Source organism: Rhinichthys klamathensis, unplaced genomic scaffold (assembly GCF_029890125.1).
Source record: "Rhinichthys klamathensis goyatoka isolate OS25496 unplaced genomic scaffold, OSU_Roscu_1.1 h1tg000027l_1, whole genome shotgun sequence".
NCBI classification, from domain to species: Eukaryota; Metazoa; Chordata; class Actinopteri; order Cypriniformes; family Leuciscidae; genus Rhinichthys; species Rhinichthys klamathensis.
Window position 1 is genome coordinate 601,166 of NW_026606577.1, and position 19,015 is coordinate 620,180.

A 19,015-nucleotide genomic window follows, 5' to 3' on the forward strand; every position below is an offset into this window, starting at 1 on the left:
CAATGTTATTACTTCAGTGGCGAATTCAAATGTTTTCTTTACTGGATCTCTTAGCGCTGTGTTGTAACAGTGTCGCTTGATCGAGATTGGCTCGCGCTGCACAGATGTTGCTGGTCCGAACTCCGAACTGATAAACGATCCGTGAAGCACAATATAATGAGTAGCGCAGTTTCGTTCCGCTTTCATTACGCTTGCCATTTGATGTTGCGCAACGTTGTGGTGATCGTGCCAGCGCGGATTTTGTCGGCAGCGAAAATGGTCCAAGGAATCGTTCGGTTTGTATGCGTACCGAACCGGAAGCCTCGAACCGAAACGGTTCAATAGGAATAGGCCTAACTTCTACGCTAATTTCTTTGAGAAGAGGGTCCATGTGCGGGAAAATTTATGGACTTTTTCAGATCTTTCGATCTAATGGATAAAATAAGCTTGCACAATTTACAAATGAACGCTCCCAGAGATGACAGAAAAACATACGGAGAGCAGTAGCTTTCATTTCTGCTCTAACAGCCACAAGACCAGCCGAACTTTGTGAGTGTGTGTTAGAAGTCAGGAATAGTGAGAGAACATTGTGCTTGGTACGTTTTTCATCTTGGGTCTCCAGCCGACAAAGTTTAAATCCCATCTGGCTAGTGCGCTTCCCATAATGTTTACGCATTAGGTCAGTAGGCGGAGAGTTGGTGGCTTTTTGTGGCTGTTCAAACACATTCGACCACATGAGTGTCTACACTATGAAAGCAATCCGGTCAAATGTGTTTTCGTCTACCTCTGGAAGTGGTTGAAAGTGGACAAGCTCAAAACATTTTAGACCCAGTTTACACCTGTATTTAGCGTCTTCCACCTGTGATCTGATTGACCAAAATGGATCTTAATACCAGGTGTAAACAGGGCCTAATAAAAGCACAGATAGGAGTTGAAAGTCCTGCAAGCTGCTAATAAATCTGGCCCCAAGTCTTTTAAATTCATACAATAGCTTTGTGTGAGGAACAGACTGAAATTTAAGTCATTATTCCACTGAAGCCCTGAAATCTCATTCGTGTTTGTGTTCGAATTCAAAAATAGTGCCATGTTTGACATTAGTGATGCACATGAGATGGAGAATGACATTTGAGAGCAGAAAATTATGAATCCATTGTACAACATTTTCTTTGCTAAAAAATTGTGCCTTCACATTTTTGCTCTCTATTGTGTGTAGGTTGGATCCATGCCGTCTACACTCCAGAGGACACCCTGGTGTTTGGCGGGAATATTCTACACAGTTTTAACGTTCCCATGCAGCTCACTGTCTATGAAATTGAGAACAGAACAAAGGTAAAGCGTTTATTAAAAAAAGAAAAAAATGCTTTCTTGATTTATCAGTCAGCGTTGAAGGATTTGTCTTTTTAATTTGATGGATGTGGAAGGGAAGATCTTTTGGAAGTTGTTTTTATTTTTGATCTGAGTATGTTGCAAATGCCATCTATATTGTTCTAAGGCGCGTTCTAAGAGGTTGAGGCATAAAGGACAATATTTTCCCTGTGACACACCACCAGAACCTCTTGTTAACTAAAACTTAAACTATTTTTATAATTGAAAGCTGAAATAAAATGAAATATAAATATAAGATGAAAAGTGAAACAAACAAAAACTAGAAATGTTGTCTGAAAATAAAAACTGAAAATATAACAAAATAAAAGCCAATTCAAACTATTATTAAATACTATAATAGTATATAAATAACACTAAAATAGCACATGACCCACAGCAAGGTTAGAGTATGATCCCAAACCGTATAAATTAGAGAGGACTGAGCCTGAAAACAAATCTCAGTCCTCTCGCTTCTGAGCGGCTCAGTTGCTGACAGTGAAAAGGCAGTTTTAGAGACAGCACTGGACACTTTTGGTGTGTTGTGACATTTCGAAGCGACAAACCAGTTGTGGTCTCTCACTTTCTGCTCGCAGAACCTCCAGGACACTTTGATGTGCTCTGCAGGGCTTAGAGCCGGTGGGGCGGGGTATTTTTATATTTGCTAGACAGAGCAGGCAGAGAAGAAGACAGATTGTGGCGTTGGCGCTGTTGTTCCAGGGGCTGCGTTATTGCAGTGCTCTAAATTTAGCGCTGGCTGAAGGAGGTATGAGGGAATGAGAGCACAAGCCCTCCATAATTTTGAGAATGTGAGTTTCCTCCCTGGAGAGGAGCTGGAATGGAAAGATATGTGCATGAGAAACATCTTAGTCATGTTGTAGTTTTTCTCATGCTGTGAGAGCCATCTATTGTGAAGCCAGTTATATCAGTTTTATAGATGTAGAGTTTAGGTTATAAGGGTTTATTTCTAAACAATAGTTAATGCATTAGGTATTATGAACTAACAATGAACAGCAATTTTTTGTGGTTTATCGGTTTCAGGTGCACTCCAAATTCCGCTACCCTTTCTTCTATGAGATGTGCTGGTATGTGCTGGAGAGGTACGTGAACTGCTTGACCAGACGTTCGCACCTCAGCCTGGAGTTACGCGGTCACGCTGGTGAGTTGGCTAAACTGACCGCAATTTGCTGTGACAAACATAACAAGAAGTCATTTTTGATTGACGGAGCACACTGGCAATGCGACAAAGTTCAAGTTTAAGCAAACTTTGTGGCAACTACTAATGGGAGCGCTGACGGTAAAGGTCCTTGCACACCAAGTCCGAAATTTTCGTATGCGTTTTCTCGTATTTGTCATCCTATTTATCCTATTTATTAATTAATCTGTTGCGAAAAATGTGCAAAACAATACAAATTGGAGTCTTCAAGCAGTGAGGATGATTTTGTGGTCCTCTTTGTTCTTAAAAAGGGAAAAGAGGAAATATTGGAACCATACGATCCTGAGATTGCGTAGAGAGGAAGGAGAGTTCCACCTCCTTATCAGGAGCTGCAGGATTTTCCAGAGCAATTCAAAGTTTACTTCAGGATGTCAGTGGCTCAGTTTGATGATTCTTTATATTCTGTGTCTTTGTGTTCCACGCTTTGTTTGACGAACAGCGCTTTGTGCTGAGAGACGAAGTGGATCAACATGTCAGACCCCATTCTGTATTTCGGACGAGAATTTCGGACTCAGTGTGCAAGGACAAAGCTTGCTCAATCCACCGCCTGATACAGAATGTCTGCTAGCAACCAAAAGAACAGCAGCTTGGGCCATGTTTACACCTGGTATTAAGATGCGTTTTGGTCGATCGGATCACAAGTAGACGAGGGAGACACATTCCCATTTACACCTGGTGTTTTAATCTCTCTTTAGACTTCTTTCAACCACTTCTGTCCTGATTTCTTCTAGGGGAGGGTCTATGGGCGAGTAAATAGATCAAAATATTTTGAAAAAAAAATTCCATACATGACACTGGATGATACTGAAACAGGACCGAAAAATCAGCATATATCTCAACCTGCAGGACTTTGTGGGATGGATAGGGACAAAACATAAAAGCTTCGAGTGGGAGCGGGAAAGAAATATGACTTATTTTTAGTGGGAGTGGGACATGACTCTCGAGAGTAGGACTGAAATACAAGCATTTTAACTTTAAGTGTGGACTTACTTCTGTAAGCTGCAGAAACGATCCGTACATTTTTATTAGAGAGGATTTATGAGTATCAATTTTGATCACACTTACTAAACTCCACAAGTAGTGAGCCAATCTTTTAAATGAGCCCTTCTTTGCATTTTCAATCTCAGAGAGTACATGCAGGTTCCTATCATGTTTTCCTATTTCACTCGTACCAACATTTATCAAGATGATTCCTAGTCTTGCTCATGATGTCTTCTGGTTTTTGTGTACTTTTTGGTGATTTCGGAAGATCCAAGTAGCATGTGTTCTCTTCTGACCCTAATTAGCTGAACCCAAGCTTGTAGCCGAGTGTCTCGTCGCTGTTCCCCGGCTGGACATGGAGGAGAACTCGTGTGAGACGCAGTTAGAGAGGGCAGAGGGGGTGACCCAGCCCTCCTCGGCTGTCGCTCCCTATCAGACCTTCAAACCCCCAGCCAATGATTCTGATGACAGCTCCAAGTCCCTCCCTTCAGAGTGTCCCAAGACTCCTTCTGGCTCACCTGGAACAGAGCACTCGGGGAAATGGACCCACTTGACAGAGTTTGAGTTGAGTGGACTCAAAGCCCTGGTGGAGAAGCTGGAATCCCTTCCAGAGACGAAGAGGTGTGTTCCAGAGGGCATCGAGGATCCACAAGCACTGCTAGATGACGTGAAGGTCTTTACACATTTTCCACTTGTCATTTGTTATGTCTCTCACATCATGCCTTGAATTGACATCATCAGCAAACTGCAGTCTTTCCTTTTATGAGGAATAATAAATAGAAGTAAACACCTGCTGCAATATCCCAAAATGTGCATAAAATAGGTGGATGAAAACATAGCTTATGTGCATGCGGCTACACCACGTACAAATTTCCAAATTATCCACAAGATAATTTTTTTTTTTTTTTCATCTCTTTGATCTCCTTTATGCCAAATCTAAAAGATGATTTTTAGGACAATTATTTATTTTGAAATATTTAATGTTTTAAAATATTAAGCAATATTTAAATTAAAATATAAATAATGTTTTTGGTTTTCATCATTCTCAAAAAATTTATTAAACCTGATTGTTTGGTGTCTGAACTTTAAAAAAAATATATATATTTTATGTTATTTTTCATTCTGTCCTTTCTGCTTTTTGAACAGGTTGTCTTGAAGGAACATGCAGATGACAATCCAAAGTTGGCCATCACTGGTTCTCCTATTGTATGCTGGCCAAAGAAGACAAGCAAGGTATGAATGTTTATACAGAGCAATTAGAAACATAAACACAATATGTGGCCAAGCAAGATTCTTTAACCTGTTCTTTAAGGTTATTAATATGATTTGCATATTAATCTTTGTTATTGGTTAACTATTATAACAACTAAAAACGTGTCATGAAACGTTTTGCTGTCTCCATTCCTTCCTGATTTTTTTTTCTTTAAGCTTGATTTGTGATTTGCAGTAGTTAATGAAATTGAAGTGGGTTTTTGATGTCACTACGTATTTTTGTTGTTGTACCACCAAAATAGTTTTGTGTTGTGAGGTAGATTCTGTGGAAATAGGATGCAATTTCTGTACTTGCGTTTGAAAAGGTGAAGCGTATTTCACTGGAATGATGACTCAGCTTCAGACACAAGGCAAGGGTTGCCAGTCCCCCAAAATTAGACCTGACCAATAACACGCAAATCTGTGTTTATAGACTTGTTTTAGTTTATTTCCCTATTGACTGTGAGACACACGATTGGATGATGGCTTTTGTACTCCTCCACTTCACAACACTAAAACTGTCTTGTGTATTAAAAGCCCAGCTGCTGAATTTTCGCCTCCATTGTGTCTTGTCTTTTGTGATTAAATACCATCTGTCCTTATACTGCCCCAACTGGCCTCTCTTCTTTACCTCATGACCCTGTTTGAACATGTACCACTTCTGTTCTGCATGTCCTCTTCCTATTGGTTGTGTCCAAGCTGTGTTGGCACATATTAAAGAGCCTATTTTTGCATACTGCACACCCATTGGCTCTACCGCTCTCCTCCCTTCCCACTTCTTGGAACTCCCCCTGCTGCATATTCATGAGCATGTCTTGCTCTAGCCTGTGTGCTCTGATGGCTGAGGAACAGAAGGGAGGGCTGTGCCGTCTCACAGCCAGTAGCAAGCCGGAGCTACAGCCATGTCAGTTAGCAAAGCACTGAGAGGACTCTAAGAGCCATGGCCATGTCGCTGATAGCTGACGAGGAGGATTATGAGAACTCGGATGCTGAGCAGGTAGCAATGTTAAGCTGGACCTATGGGTACTTGGACTTAAAGACAGGAGATGCAATTTGGCTGCATGCAGCTGTAATATTGTATTGTGTGTATTTACATGTGTAACTGAAGTACACGTGATAAGGGAGCTGTCAGAAATGTTTATGGTGACCACTGATAACTACATATGATTAGCACGAGAATTCAGTGTTGACTCTACTCAGCCTATTGCTCATTTTGGTTCAGTCTGACATTGTTTATTTCCAATAGAAAGGTCACTTTTCTTTTTTTTGCCATTTTGCTTAAATGAATATTGCTGCAGGTTGTTGAAACCTGAATTTAAAGTTCCATTACATGATGCTGTAAGATGTTGTTAGGTACTTTCAGAAGTTGCAGATGAAAGTGAAATCGGTGACACTTCTTTTGTGGAAGTTTTGATATTACTTGCTATGCCAGCAGCTACACATACTTTCAGTATACATAGAGGCATACTGTTGACTTTCAGTATGTGTATCAGATACAGTTGATGTTTTACACTGCAGTGTTTCGAAGGCATGTGGGTTCTTTGATTACTTTGCATATGTCTGTTTGCGTGACTGTCCACGTGAGACTTTCCCATCGTTGTTTTATCCTTGGGCTTGGGCGAATCTTTGAAGCTCTTCCAGTGAATCGTTTTGTATTGCTCTTCTAGTTAAATGTACAAACGCTTTTCATCCCAAATGCCGACAGCACTGAGGAAAGGATGAAGCTGCTAGATCTTTATCATTTAATCATCCATCATTAGGATGAAACGAGGATCTCTTTCTGTTTGTAAAAACGTACAAAAGTATGTTTGTCTAATTGAGTACACTTACTCTCACCGCTCGTTCAGATATTTGTATAGATCATTGTGTTATTCAACTTCCTCAATTTCAAGGATATTTTTAACTGTTTTTGGCCACAGCCCAACAAGGGCCTCTTTGAGCCGGTCCTACAAGATGAGCGCATGGGGGAGGGGCAAGACAAAGAACCAGCGTGAGTAAAAACAGTTCAGACATGTTCCTATTGTGAACATATTTAGTCCTGGACCTGTAGTTATGAAATTGTAAGTGTATTCTGGATAAGATGTAACTTTTTTTGGGAAGCAACACATCTGGTCTTGGACACTATTTGAGGCTTGACCCCTACACAGGTCATGTTTGTATATATATATATATAACTGAATTTTGAGAGGATGTTGTCAAATTTTATACCTTCAAAACACTTCCTTACTAACTTAATAAGTGACTTTCTCAGGGACGCAGTTGTGATCAAGCTAGTTTGTGATTTGTATCGGTTAACCTCCAGTTTTTGCTTAGGACTGGTCCTGCAACCTTTAGATATGTTTTTGTATTGTGATATTTTTGCTGCAGTGAAAAGACTTTATTTTGCTGATATCTGCCTCATCCAGTTTTGTAAGTTTAGTGTTAAATATCAAGTGTAACTTCACACCCTACCAATTCAAGTTTGCCAACTCATTGTCCCTGAAACTGGGTGTGATTTTTATTTCATTTTTCTGTTGTTTTTGCTGAATAATTTTAATTAATATTAATTAGAATAATATTCTCAAGTTGGACAATTATATAAAGATCATCTGGTAGGTTTAATGACAGTATCACATACAAAGTGCTCGAGTCAGCTTGTTTGTTTACTATATGTATTTCTTTCGCACACGCATCTATCCCAGACAGCAAACAAAATCCATGACTGCCCTTAATATTTATAGTAATCCTGTCTTAGAGGTCGTTCATCTCTGCAGCAGTTTTTATAACGTGATGGATGCAGCCTATAATTTTTGACCTTGTCTGCAAGCTGCTCTAATGACAGCAAGGAAATCTGTTTAAGGTAATAATCTATCATGTCATACATGCACACTCAGTTGTGATGGTTTACAGCTGAGTTTGGCTTGGAACTGAGATGTGAAACATTTACTCACTTTGATAAGTATATATTTAAACAGTAAAATCAGTCTTGTGACTGTTGATAAGCCTCCTCTGTTTGGCTTTTGAAATTTGCTCTGAACGTTTCAATTTTATTTGAACCATTTTGATCTGATATCAAAATGACAAAATGTGCATTAAAGTGTGGATAAAAATATGGATATAGTGATGAGAGCTTTAGAGACAGCTAACCCCACAAAGAGTTAGTGATTTATTTTTGCTGTCATTCACTAGTGTCGCCCATGCAAAAAAGAAAGAAAAATCAGCATACATTTTTGCCAACATCCAATAGTTCCAAAATAAATTAGATGTTATTGCCAAAACCGATAAATTGGTTGACCTCTACTTGGAACCTTGGATTCTGAGTGATGGTCCTGTAGGTCTTGTCTTTAATCTGGGTGAAAGCAGCTCTTACAATCGCAAAATTACGACCTCCATCATATTAACAAGAGATATTAGATTTGGCCTGGAATGTTTTTCCCACTGGCTGCCACATAACTATCTCCCTCTCCCCCGGCTCTGCTGACCACATGCTTAAATTCGTGCTTCTGTTTTCCTCCAAACACAGTTTCATAATCTGAGATGTTGTGAAACAGAAGTTTCTGCTTTCTGATTTTAGCAGGAACTCAACAGTATGTTTTTTTTTGCAGCATTTCATCCATGCAGGAAAGATTCTAGCGAGGCAAAAATCAATTCTACTACAAGCATCAAATCCTAAGCTCTGTGCAAACAGGACTTTTGACTCCATCTGAAGAGCTAATCTCAACTCTCAGAGGCCGAGAAATCCACTTAGGCTGTTTATAAGAAAAGTACCTATTGAGGAGGTCGGGTTGCACTTTCCCCCTCTGACTAATGCGATTGTTCGTGTTTTCCTCTCCATTACTGAAGGTTCATAAAAAGGGTGGAGGCCAGATTTATTCCCATCAATCACCTTGTGTCCCATGGTGCTGTAGGAAAGGCGTGCCTTGGGTTCTGGGACAGGCATGACTTGATATAATGGGGACATGGCAACCCAGGGGATGCGGAATATTGCTATTTGGAGAATAATTCCCTTTGACTTGCTTGGGAGTATAAAAGTGTGAATGTATTAAGCACACTTATGATTTATAGTCTAAATGCACTGTTGCCATTTTGGCCTGATGGCCAAGAAGAACATGAAAGACAAATAAATGTTCAATCAATAATGGAAAGTTCTTCACATCAAGGAGATCTAATGACAAATACACAATTAGTGTTGGAAAATATTTGTTTCAAGTAAGGAAATGCTGTTCATGTTTATCATAAATGCTGTTAGGAGGAATAATAATGTTCAATATTCATTGACTGGTTTAATGCATGTTCCTGCAGCTGTATGCTGACTTATCTTTAGCTGTTGGCAGATTTGATCGGAATTCACAGAGTAGTAAAAAAATTTTTATCATGTTCAGTGCTGCTGTTCTCCTATTCTTTTTCTTTAAAGTGCCTCGAGGGCATATAAACAATTTGCATTAACTGCACATACAACTAAAACTGAACCATATGAACCTACTCTCAGAGTGTGGTGTCCGAAAGTTGATAGGTTTGTGAAGCATTCATTATGTTTGTGTTCCCTTGACTGTGAGGCATTTCATTGCCTTACTGCTAAAGTCAGCAACCAGATCATAAACAGATTGTGCCTACCATGTCCTGGTTTCCAAACATGTTCAGTTAACTAGGTCTCATGCAGTACGACTTTTAACTTGTATTTTATCTAACTTTTTAGTAATCACTTTTGTTTGATCATTTTGAGACCTCAATATAGTTTAAATCATGTTTCTTATTGTCCTTGTATAAATAATTTTGATGTTCTGTATGTTTCAGCCACGGCCGCTTAATCGGCCCAAACCCAAGATGGGCTCATCTCCATCTGCTGCTCCATGCTCGACAGCAGGTGGAGTGAAGCTCTCATCCAGTCGTGGTTCATCTAGTGCCCGGCGCAGGCGAACACGCTGCAGGAAGTGTGAGGCATGTACGCGCAAAGAGTGTGGGGAGTGCCACTTCTGCAAGGACATGAAGAAGTTTGGTGGACCAGGCCGTATGAAGCAGTCCTGCATCATGAGACAGTGCATAGCGGTCAGTCTGGGTGTTCAGCATCAGATTTGACCCCTGATTTGCTGAATGACGTCTGGAAGAGCTAATTGCTGCTTTTTGCGTGTTTTACAGCCTGTTCTACCTCACACTGCTGTGTGTCTAGTGTGTGGAGAGGCTGGGAAAGAAGACACAGTGGAGAATGAAGAGGACAAGTTCAACTGGATGCTCATGGAGTGCTCTATCTGCAATGAGATCCTCCATCCAGCATGTTTGAAGGTTGTAATCAGGCCACCAAACAATTAAAAACTGATAGCTGAGCCATAATGGCAAAAACAATCTTTTACATTTTGTCTTATCACTTTAGACATGCAATGTGGTCTGTCTCCTGTTCTGTTGAGTAGAAACTTATTCTGTTCTGTTGTTCAGGAGAAGGATAGTGGCGGCGTTGTGAATGATGAGTTACCAAATTGCTGGGAGTGTCCTAAATGCAATCATGCTGGAAAGATAGGGAAAGTAAGTAACACTGTCCTACCTAATGACACACAAAACAATGGTTCAACAATTTTCATAAAATGTAAATGATGATGGTAGTGTTGACTATTAAGATATAAAAATGATCTTTCGGATTAAATGCATTTGATATAAATTCGTCTTGTATTCTTTCCCACCTTTTGGCCACGAAGCAAAAAAGAGGCCCAGGGTTTAAGTACGCCTCCAATCTCCCTGGCTCTTTGCTCAAAGAGCAGCGAATGGTCCGGGACATAAAGGAAGAGCTGGACTCGAACATGTCTACAGAGTCCTACACCCCTACTCTTTCACCTGTCATGAAGAAGAAGACCGAACGAGAGGACAATCCTACCTGCAAGTCAGAAGACGCATTTAAAAAACGTTCCCCCAAAATGGAGGACAACCCACTCCGCAGGAAGAGAAAACTCTTTGAAAAGGACTCAGACTCAGATTCCAATGTCAGGAAAAAGGTAGCAAGACAATTAATATGTAAAAGCAAATGAGAGATGATATAATATTTTTTGCAAAGCATGTATTTTGACCCTCTTTTAAATCCACAGAAGAAGCGCTCAAAGCCTGATGCTCTTTCGACCTCTAATGTCCTGGGACAGATCAAGACAGAAAGAGAGGATGATGATGAGGAGGATGATGAGGATAAAATACAAGAACTAGACAGGAGACCCTTCAGTTTTGTACCCTCAGAAGAGGACGATGGAGATGATGAAAGGGAGGAAGAAGAAGAGGAGACAATGAAAGAGAAGAGTAGCCGAGAGGAGAATGGGAAGCTTTTACACAAGACCTCTGCTACATGGGCAGGTGACCAACCACAGGGACGTACCCAGGCGGGGCCCAGCAACGACACAGGTGTTGATGCGCAGTTGAGGATCCAGCGAAAAACCAAACGTAAACCTCGCCTGCCCAACAAAGAACTGAGCAAGGAACTGAGCAAACAGCTCAACCAGGAAATCCAAAAGACGGAGGATCGTCTGGCTCATCAAAACAGCAGGACAGTGAAGACAGAACCAGATAGTGATGGAGAGGACAGAAAACCACTGAATAATGGCAGCAGCCATCTGAGAGACTGGCTGGGCCCTAAGCGGGAGCTAAACGGATCCTTGCGAGAACAGTCCCCGGCGAGTTGGATCAGGACTACGCCTACCCCTATCTTCCGGCCAACGCCTTGCCGCTCTCCACCGAAATGTGTTCAGATGGAGCGTCATGTCATTCGTCCCCCTCCGATCAGCCCCCCGCCGGACCGTCTGCCTCTAGATGATGGCAAGAATCACATCATGCACAGAGAGGTGTGGATGGCAGTGTTCAGCCACCTCGCACATCAAGACCTGTGTGTCTGCATGCAGGTCTGCAAGACCTGGAACAGATGGTATGTCTTCCAGAAATTAGGAAAGAAAGCATCATCATATGTTGTGCTTTTAAGTTACATTTGCACTACAGATTTTATACTGCAACACACATTTAGAGGTCTACCCTTTCCTGCAATACTAAGTGAGCATGGATGTGTTTTTATTGGTCTACTGTGGGCCCTACCTTACTCTAAGCCTTAACCACACATCTAACCTATGTCTTGAACAATGAAAACACTGAATTGGATTTGGGTCACAAGAATGAATTTCAATTTCAATAGTGACTTTAAGTAGCTCACATCCTTGAGGTTTTGTATTCCAAGCAAGTGCTAAACTCATCTTGGTAATATAGTAAGGTTAAGTCTTCTGTCTTTTGATCTCAGGTGTTGTGATAAAAGACTGTGGACCAAGATCGATCTTAACCGGTGCAAGTCAATCACTCCTCTCATGCTGAGCGGCATTATCCGAAGACAGCCGGTCTCCCTGGACCTGAGCTGGACCAACATCTCCAAGAAGCAGCTCAGCTGGCTAATCAACAGATTACCTGGTACAATCACATTTTTACTTACCACCTAATTTGTTCAACATGGACACAGTTTTGTTTCAATGCTTCTCAGGTTAACTGTACAACTGTACAGCCTTTGTGTGTATGTACTCTATACCTCAGTCTTGTACCTTGGAGATCTACCTTCCTGCAAAGCTAATTAAGATCTTAATTAACTCTGCATGAATGTAGATCTCCAGAAACAGGATCTGGCACCCCTGATGTGTGCAAACTCCACTCTCAAGTCCAATACTTGCATTACTACTTTGTGTTGGTTTCCTGGCAGGTCTGAGGGTTTTGTTGCTGGCAGGCTGCTCGTGGGCAGCTGTATCTGCTTTATGCACATCCAGTTGTCCTTTGCTAAGAACTCTAGATGTGCAGTGGGTAGAGGGACTCAAGGACAACCAGATAAGAGACTTACTCTCTCCGCCAACAGACAACAGACCAGGTACTGAATGATAGCATTAACTGCTGTTTGTTCAATGACAAATGTGTACTTTTGACCTTTACTTTTACTTTTGAGAAGGTATTTTTCTTATTATTTTACAAATTCATAGCGGCCTCATGTGTACACAGCAAGTAGCACAGTAACATTTCTGTTACCTTGTTTAAAGATTGATTTGGAAAAAATAAGCTTATCTGTGTTTCCCAGGTCAGTTGGACAGTAGAAGTAAACTGAGGAATGTGGAGGATCTCTGTCTAGCTGGTCTAGACATCACAGATGAGTCCCTGAAGCTGATCATTAAACACATGCCATCACTGTCTCAATTGGACCTTAGTTACTGTAACCACATCACCGACCAGAGCGTCAACATCCTCACGGCAGCCGGCACCACGACCAGAGACTCTCTCACTCACATCAACCTGTCAGGTATGCAGGAAATATTAAAACCCTCACATCAGAGGCTAGACACGCTAACAGAGAGTTGAGTGGGCTGGAAAACAACCATGCATACTGTGTTTGTGTGTGTATATGTATATACACTCACCTAAAGGATTATTAGGAACACCATACTAATACTGTGTTTGACCCCCTTTCACCTTCAGAACTGCCTTAATTCTACGTGGCATTGATTCAACAAGGTGCTGAAAGCATTCTTTAGAAATGTTGGCCCATATTGATAGGATAGCATCTTGCAGTTGATGGAGATTTGTGCGATGGACATCCAGGGCACGAAGCTCCCGTTCCACCAGATTCCAAAGATGCTCTATTGGGTTGAGATCTGGTGACTGTGGGGGCCATTTTAGTACAGTGAACTCATTGTCATATTCAAGAAACCAATTTGAAATGATTCAAGCTTTGTGACATGGTGCATTATCCTGCTGGAAGTAGCCATCAGAGGATGGGTACATGGTGGCCATAAAGGGATGGACATGGTCAGAAACAATGCTCCGGTAGGCCGTGGCATTTAAACAATGCCCAATTGACACTAAGGGGCCTAAAGTGTGCCAAGAAAACATCCCCCGCACCATTACACCACCACCACCAGCCTGCACAGTGGTAACAAGGCATGATGGATCCATGTTCTCATTCTGTTTACGCCAAATTCTGAATCTACCATCTGAATGTCTCAACAGAAATCGAGACTCATCAGACCAGGCAACATTTTCATTTTCTTCAACTGTCCGATTTTGGTGAGCTCTTGCAAATTGTAGCCTCTTTTTCCTATTTGTAGTGGAGATGAGTGGTACCCGGTGGGGTCTTCTGCTGTTGTAGCCCATCCGCCTCAAGGTTGTGCGTGTTGTGGCTTCACAAATGCTTTGCTGCATACCTCCGTTGTAACGAGTGGTTATTTCAGTCAAAGTTGCTCTTCTATCAGCTTAAATCAGTCGGCCCATTCTCCTCTGACCTCTAGCATCAACAAGGCATTTTCGCCCACAGGACTGCCGCATACTGGATGTTTTTCCCTTTTCATACCATTCTTTGTAAACCATAGAAATGGTTGTGCGTGAAGATCCCAGTAACTAAGCAGATTGTGAAATACTCAGACCGGCCCGTCTGGCACCAACAACCATGCCACGCTCAAAATTGCTTAAATCACCTTTCTTTCTCATTCTGACATTCAGTTTGGAGTTAAGGAGATTGTCTTGACCAGGACCACACCCCTAAATGCATTGAAGCAACTGCCATGTGATTGGTTGATTAGATAATTGCATTAATGAGAAATTGAACTGGTGTTCCTAATAATCCTTTAGGTGAGTGTATATTAGGGGTGTAACGATACACAAACCCAGGGGCGTAGCAACCGGGGGGGACGGGGGGGACACGTCCCCCGCACTTTTAGAAGCAGGTGATTCTGTCCCCCGCATTTTTTTTTGACCCAGCGCCAATATTTCCGCCCGTGTTCTCTGATTTGTTACTTAGACATGAGTGAACTAACATTCAGCCAATCATAGCGCGAAGCATCTATTGGGCGCATCTGCCATGAGCTTTAAATTTCTTGTTGCTCTTGCGAATTTTCGTGTTCGTTTAGTCGCTTTGCTGTTTGGCCGTCTAATGCACCCCAGAAAAAAAGCAGAGGACGATTACATCATTTTTTTCAAACACACACTGTAAGTATAATGTGTTATTGTAAATATCATAAAATATCTTTATTTCATAAAAATAAAGTATAGATGTCCACAATTGTCTGAAAGTCCCAAGTCCTGCAATATTTTTTTTCTTTCGAGTATGATTTCACAAAAATAGGTTGCTGTAAATTATCATGGCATGTTCCCAAAATTGGCACGAGAGTGCTGTAAAATGCCAATTGCTATTCCATCTAGAATCTATTATTATGAACATCACCTTTCAGTCCCTCCAGAAAAACGCGATTATGCGATCGCATGATCGCATAATCAGCCAAAGTCTGCATATTTATGAATTTAGAAAGCTTAAAGCCACACCATGCAGAAATTGTGTTTTTGTCAAACAGCGACCCCTATAGTCGCTGTGGAATACTTGCACTGTCGTAAATAGCTAGCTAGACATATGTGGAAATTACTGGACAGGTCTAATTATCAACAATGGATGAATGAACAGCATCGTAAAAAAATGACATACTACAAGCAAGCGCAACAACATAGAACGCAAACAAGTTTAGAAATAAGAGATTTATTTACTAGTCTATCAACAAGATAGCCAGGTCAGCATCGCTGTTGCATCCAGTGCTGCTTTTTAGCTCGCGCCAACTAGTGAAAGCCCGACCGAGTGGGACTGTCACAACTCTGAAGGAAATAGTCAAAGGATTCAGTTGCGAGTAAACAGTTATTTATTGAGCACAAAAGTAGATAGCCGTGTGGGTCAAAATGGAAGCAGGCAAAAGAAGACGCAGGCTCGGAAAAACAGGGACGCAGTGGGCAGACACATATGCAGGAACAGGTAGAAATTCCTCCGGGAAAATCTCAGGAAACCACTGCATGGGTACAGGAGTGGAATGCAGGAGAACACGGTGAGTAGAACCCTGGTAGCATCAACTACCATCTGACATAGACAGGACGAGGTAAAAAAACAATATATAGGACATCCTCATTCAAAACAGCTGGCGCTCATCAGCCTCGCTGATCAGCCGCGCTCACTCACACAACACGCACACACATAACGAGGGCGAATCAGGGACTCTTTTCCAGTTCCTCACGCGGTCAGATTCTCTTTTCCTTTTCCCAGTCTCTTCCGACCGTGTTTTCTTTGCTTTTTCCATCGTCGAGTATCACGTCTGAAATGCACGCAAGTGTCTTCGTGCTTCATATATTGTTGTTGATGTGTGTGACGTCGTTGCCGTAAAGCATGTCGTTATTCTCGCGAGATTTGTCGGGGGCGCTCCTCTCAAACTTGCATTGCTGGTTTTTACAGCGGCGTCCCCCCCAAGCTTTACTACCAGGATGATTCGCCCTACTGTGAGTTTGTTTACCACCGAAATGACTTTGAAGCTGTTATATTAAGGTACAATTCTTGCATAGTGTGCCTTTAAGAAAGTTTAGAAAGCTAAAATTGCTTTTATTTTTTATTAAACAGTGCTTTAATGAACAAATTGTGTCCTTGTCTTTAAATTAATTCAATTACAAGTAAACGTTTCTCAAGAATAACAAAATTATCTGCTAATGCTGTAAACTACAGCCCTTACTTGCACATTACTATAACATTAAAGCTTAACAATAGAGCCTAGACTTTTAGCCTAAATGATATAATAATAATCAACACTCAAATAACAAATTGTATGAAAACATGTAAACTGCACATAAGGCAATTTTTGCATTAACATGTTTTTACTCTAATTTGTTATTGTTATATAATAATTTACACAGTTGCTGTTATTTTCATGACAACTATTTTAAACATACAATAAATAATCAAGATATCATAAACAGGTTAAGTAAAATATAATATATAGGCTAATATATAGCATTTATTTAGTGAAAGAGTTAGCAAACCAGCAAGCTGTGGACACTGAATGACTTGCCTGAGGTAAATATAAAGCTATGTGAAAAACTAAGCGTTTTATTGACGTATTTCCGCTGTTGAAACACTGATTGAGTGTTTACACGAGTTATGATGCCTTTCAGTAAGTATACTGTATCTTTCAACATACCTTCGGGTGTCCATTCATGTTTATTCTGTAACTGAGGAAGAGATGATCGCGCTCCGCGCTGCCGCATGCATACAGTGATATCTGTCACGCCACATCTAAGAGCGCCAAAACGGCATTTATTGTTTGCATTTCGTGATCAAATAGACATAATTTGAAAGATTACACCTTGCTTATTATCAAAAGTAACAAAACACTGAGCTTATCGCGATTATATGTGGTTAACGGTGGTTAGGCAACAGCCCTGTATTCGTTGTGTACACATAACACATGAGGTGCAATGAGCCGGGGCTGGGCGGGGCAGCAGGGGGCGGGGCGTGTTCGGTTAGCCATGAGAGTATCGCGATACGTATCGTGGGTGGTGTATCGCGGTTTTTCGGTTCGGTTCAAATATCGTTACACCCCTAGTGTATATGTATATAGAAACTCACCTTGATTTGGGAAGATTACTATCTTGACATTTGATGGATTGAGACTTGGGAAAAGCATTACGCAATGTGACAACTCTTCACTTTGCTTTTAAGGTCAATCATTAACTGATGTAGCCTAAGTCTGAGTAATTGACATTATGGGCTCTAAATTACCTTTTCTTTTCTCCACAGTTTGTAACAAAGTTACAGACCTGTCACTAACCTACTTCAAGCGCTGCGGAAACGTTTGTCACATTGACTTGCGGTGCTGCAAACAGGTGACCAAAGAGGGTTGCGAGCAGTTCATCGCAGAGATGTCTGTCAGTGTGCAGTTCGGACTTATTGAGGAAAAACTACTGAGCAAACTGAGCTAGTCAACAAAGACAGACAATAACTTGAACTACACCCCAGGGAACTAACAATCTGGCCCCCCATTTTTTTTTTTTTTTTTTTACACTTTTACAACACAGGATGTGTGGAGGCTAACACACTCAACAGAAAACCAGCAGAGAAAAATGTCTAATTGCTAAACAACACACTCCAAGCAAATGCCTGAACTCATCGCCAGAGCTCACAAGTGAAGATATGTATTCATCTCAAGTGGCCAATTCTGCCTTTCAATCTTTTTTTTTTTCAATCTGTTGTGCTGCTAAGGCAAACATTTATTGATTTTTTTTTTAAGTTTACAGGCACAGCTGGCAGAGAGTGCCAACGTTAAAATGCTGTTGAAAGGCATGTTTACCCATATATTTTGCATAAATGTTATAAAAAAAATTTTTATAGTCACAGTGCAGTGTTGCAGTGACAAAACTGACTGTTATTTTCTTTCGCAGTAAAGAAAAATTCGAGATGCATGTGCTTTTTTCGTTACCATGCAAACGTTAAGCTTCATGCAGTATTAATTTTTGTATCAGAAGGGATTTCACACTTTATGTGCAGTATTAAATGCACTCATATAAATATATTTAGACTTTATTGACAGTATTCAGTCAGTACAAGGTTTCTTTTTTCTACGCAGTAGGAAGTTAAGCAGATTCCTATCTATAGCTATAGTAACTGTGCAGATGTTTCTGTAATGTTAATTTAAGATGTGATGTTCTTTAATGTTATAAGATGTTCTACAGACACATTCTTTTCGATACGACTATACTTACCTTGGCTTATGTATATATCTGGGGAAATACGTTTTTGCACTGTTTGACCTGAATAAATAGTTATTTTTTCCAGTATTGAGGTTTTGCTTAACGGAATCTTGAATGTGTGAACAACTTGATATTTTTTTGTGTGCAAAATTATCATAAAATGATTTCAAGAATACAAGAATCATATACGATTGATTCCCGCCTATGTTTTTGCCGCTCTTTTGCAACTCGAGTTGAGACATATGGGTTGAGACTTACAATTGAATAGTAGCCTACTACAGGTTACCAGACATGCTTACCTTGACGAATCCATTCTCCAGAATAACTAACAAGCATATCGGAGTATTGTGCCATTCATATAGTATATTTATCTGCTGACGTCTGACCGAGTGAAACGTATTCTATTCCTATGACTGTAAGCGTTGCACCAAACAGACATTAGAGGGCGCCAATCAGCATTTTGCGCCTCAGAAAAGAAGAGTAAACTCTGAAATGAGTAAAATCTTTATTTTGTTAGTTCAAGGTACCATATTTTATTAAATTTAATAAATCATCTTTGAATTACCAAAATAAAAAGTTCAACATTCCAAAATACAAAGACCAAATCCCAAAACGTCTTCCAGCGTTCAGTTTAAGTCATTTAGAGTGTAGTCTTGTCCATTGTCTGCTCAGCTAGAGTAGTTACCCACTACCAAGTGACATCTTTTAGAGATA

At 40.7% G+C, this 19,015-nt stretch overlaps 1 protein-coding gene across 4 annotated transcripts in view; it reads left to right on the top strand.

The window, feature by feature from the left end:
- LOC130078167 (lysine-specific demethylase 2B) overlaps positions 1 to 18,385 on the top strand; it is a 42,048-nt gene extending 23,663 nt beyond the window's left edge. For 3 of the 4 annotated variants that reach the window (XM_056243703.1, XM_056243689.1, XM_056243709.1), the window contains 13 exons: positions 1,193 to 1,308; positions 2,383 to 2,500; positions 3,844 to 4,211; positions 4,685 to 4,771; positions 9,563 to 9,814; positions 9,905 to 10,048; positions 10,199 to 10,285; positions 10,447 to 10,749; positions 10,840 to 11,660; positions 12,024 to 12,187; positions 12,471 to 12,632; positions 12,837 to 13,055; positions 17,352 to 18,385. In XM_056243703.1, coding sequence (XP_056099678.1) covers positions 1,193 to 1,308; positions 2,383 to 2,500; positions 3,844 to 4,211; positions 4,685 to 4,771; positions 9,563 to 9,814; positions 9,905 to 10,048; positions 10,199 to 10,285; positions 10,447 to 10,749; positions 10,840 to 11,660; positions 12,024 to 12,187; positions 12,471 to 12,632; positions 12,837 to 13,055; positions 17,352 to 17,533 — 3,023 coding nt within the window. In that variant the 3' untranslated portion in view covers positions 17,534 to 18,385. The remainder of the gene's footprint in view (positions 1 to 1,192; positions 1,309 to 2,382; positions 2,501 to 3,843; positions 4,212 to 4,684; positions 4,772 to 9,562; positions 9,815 to 9,904; positions 10,049 to 10,198; positions 10,286 to 10,446; positions 10,750 to 10,839; positions 11,661 to 12,023; positions 12,188 to 12,470; positions 12,633 to 12,836; positions 13,056 to 17,351) is intronic. The other variant, XM_056243695.1, reaches the window with a different exon arrangement.
- Positions 18,386 to 19,015: the final 630 nt, after the last annotated feature.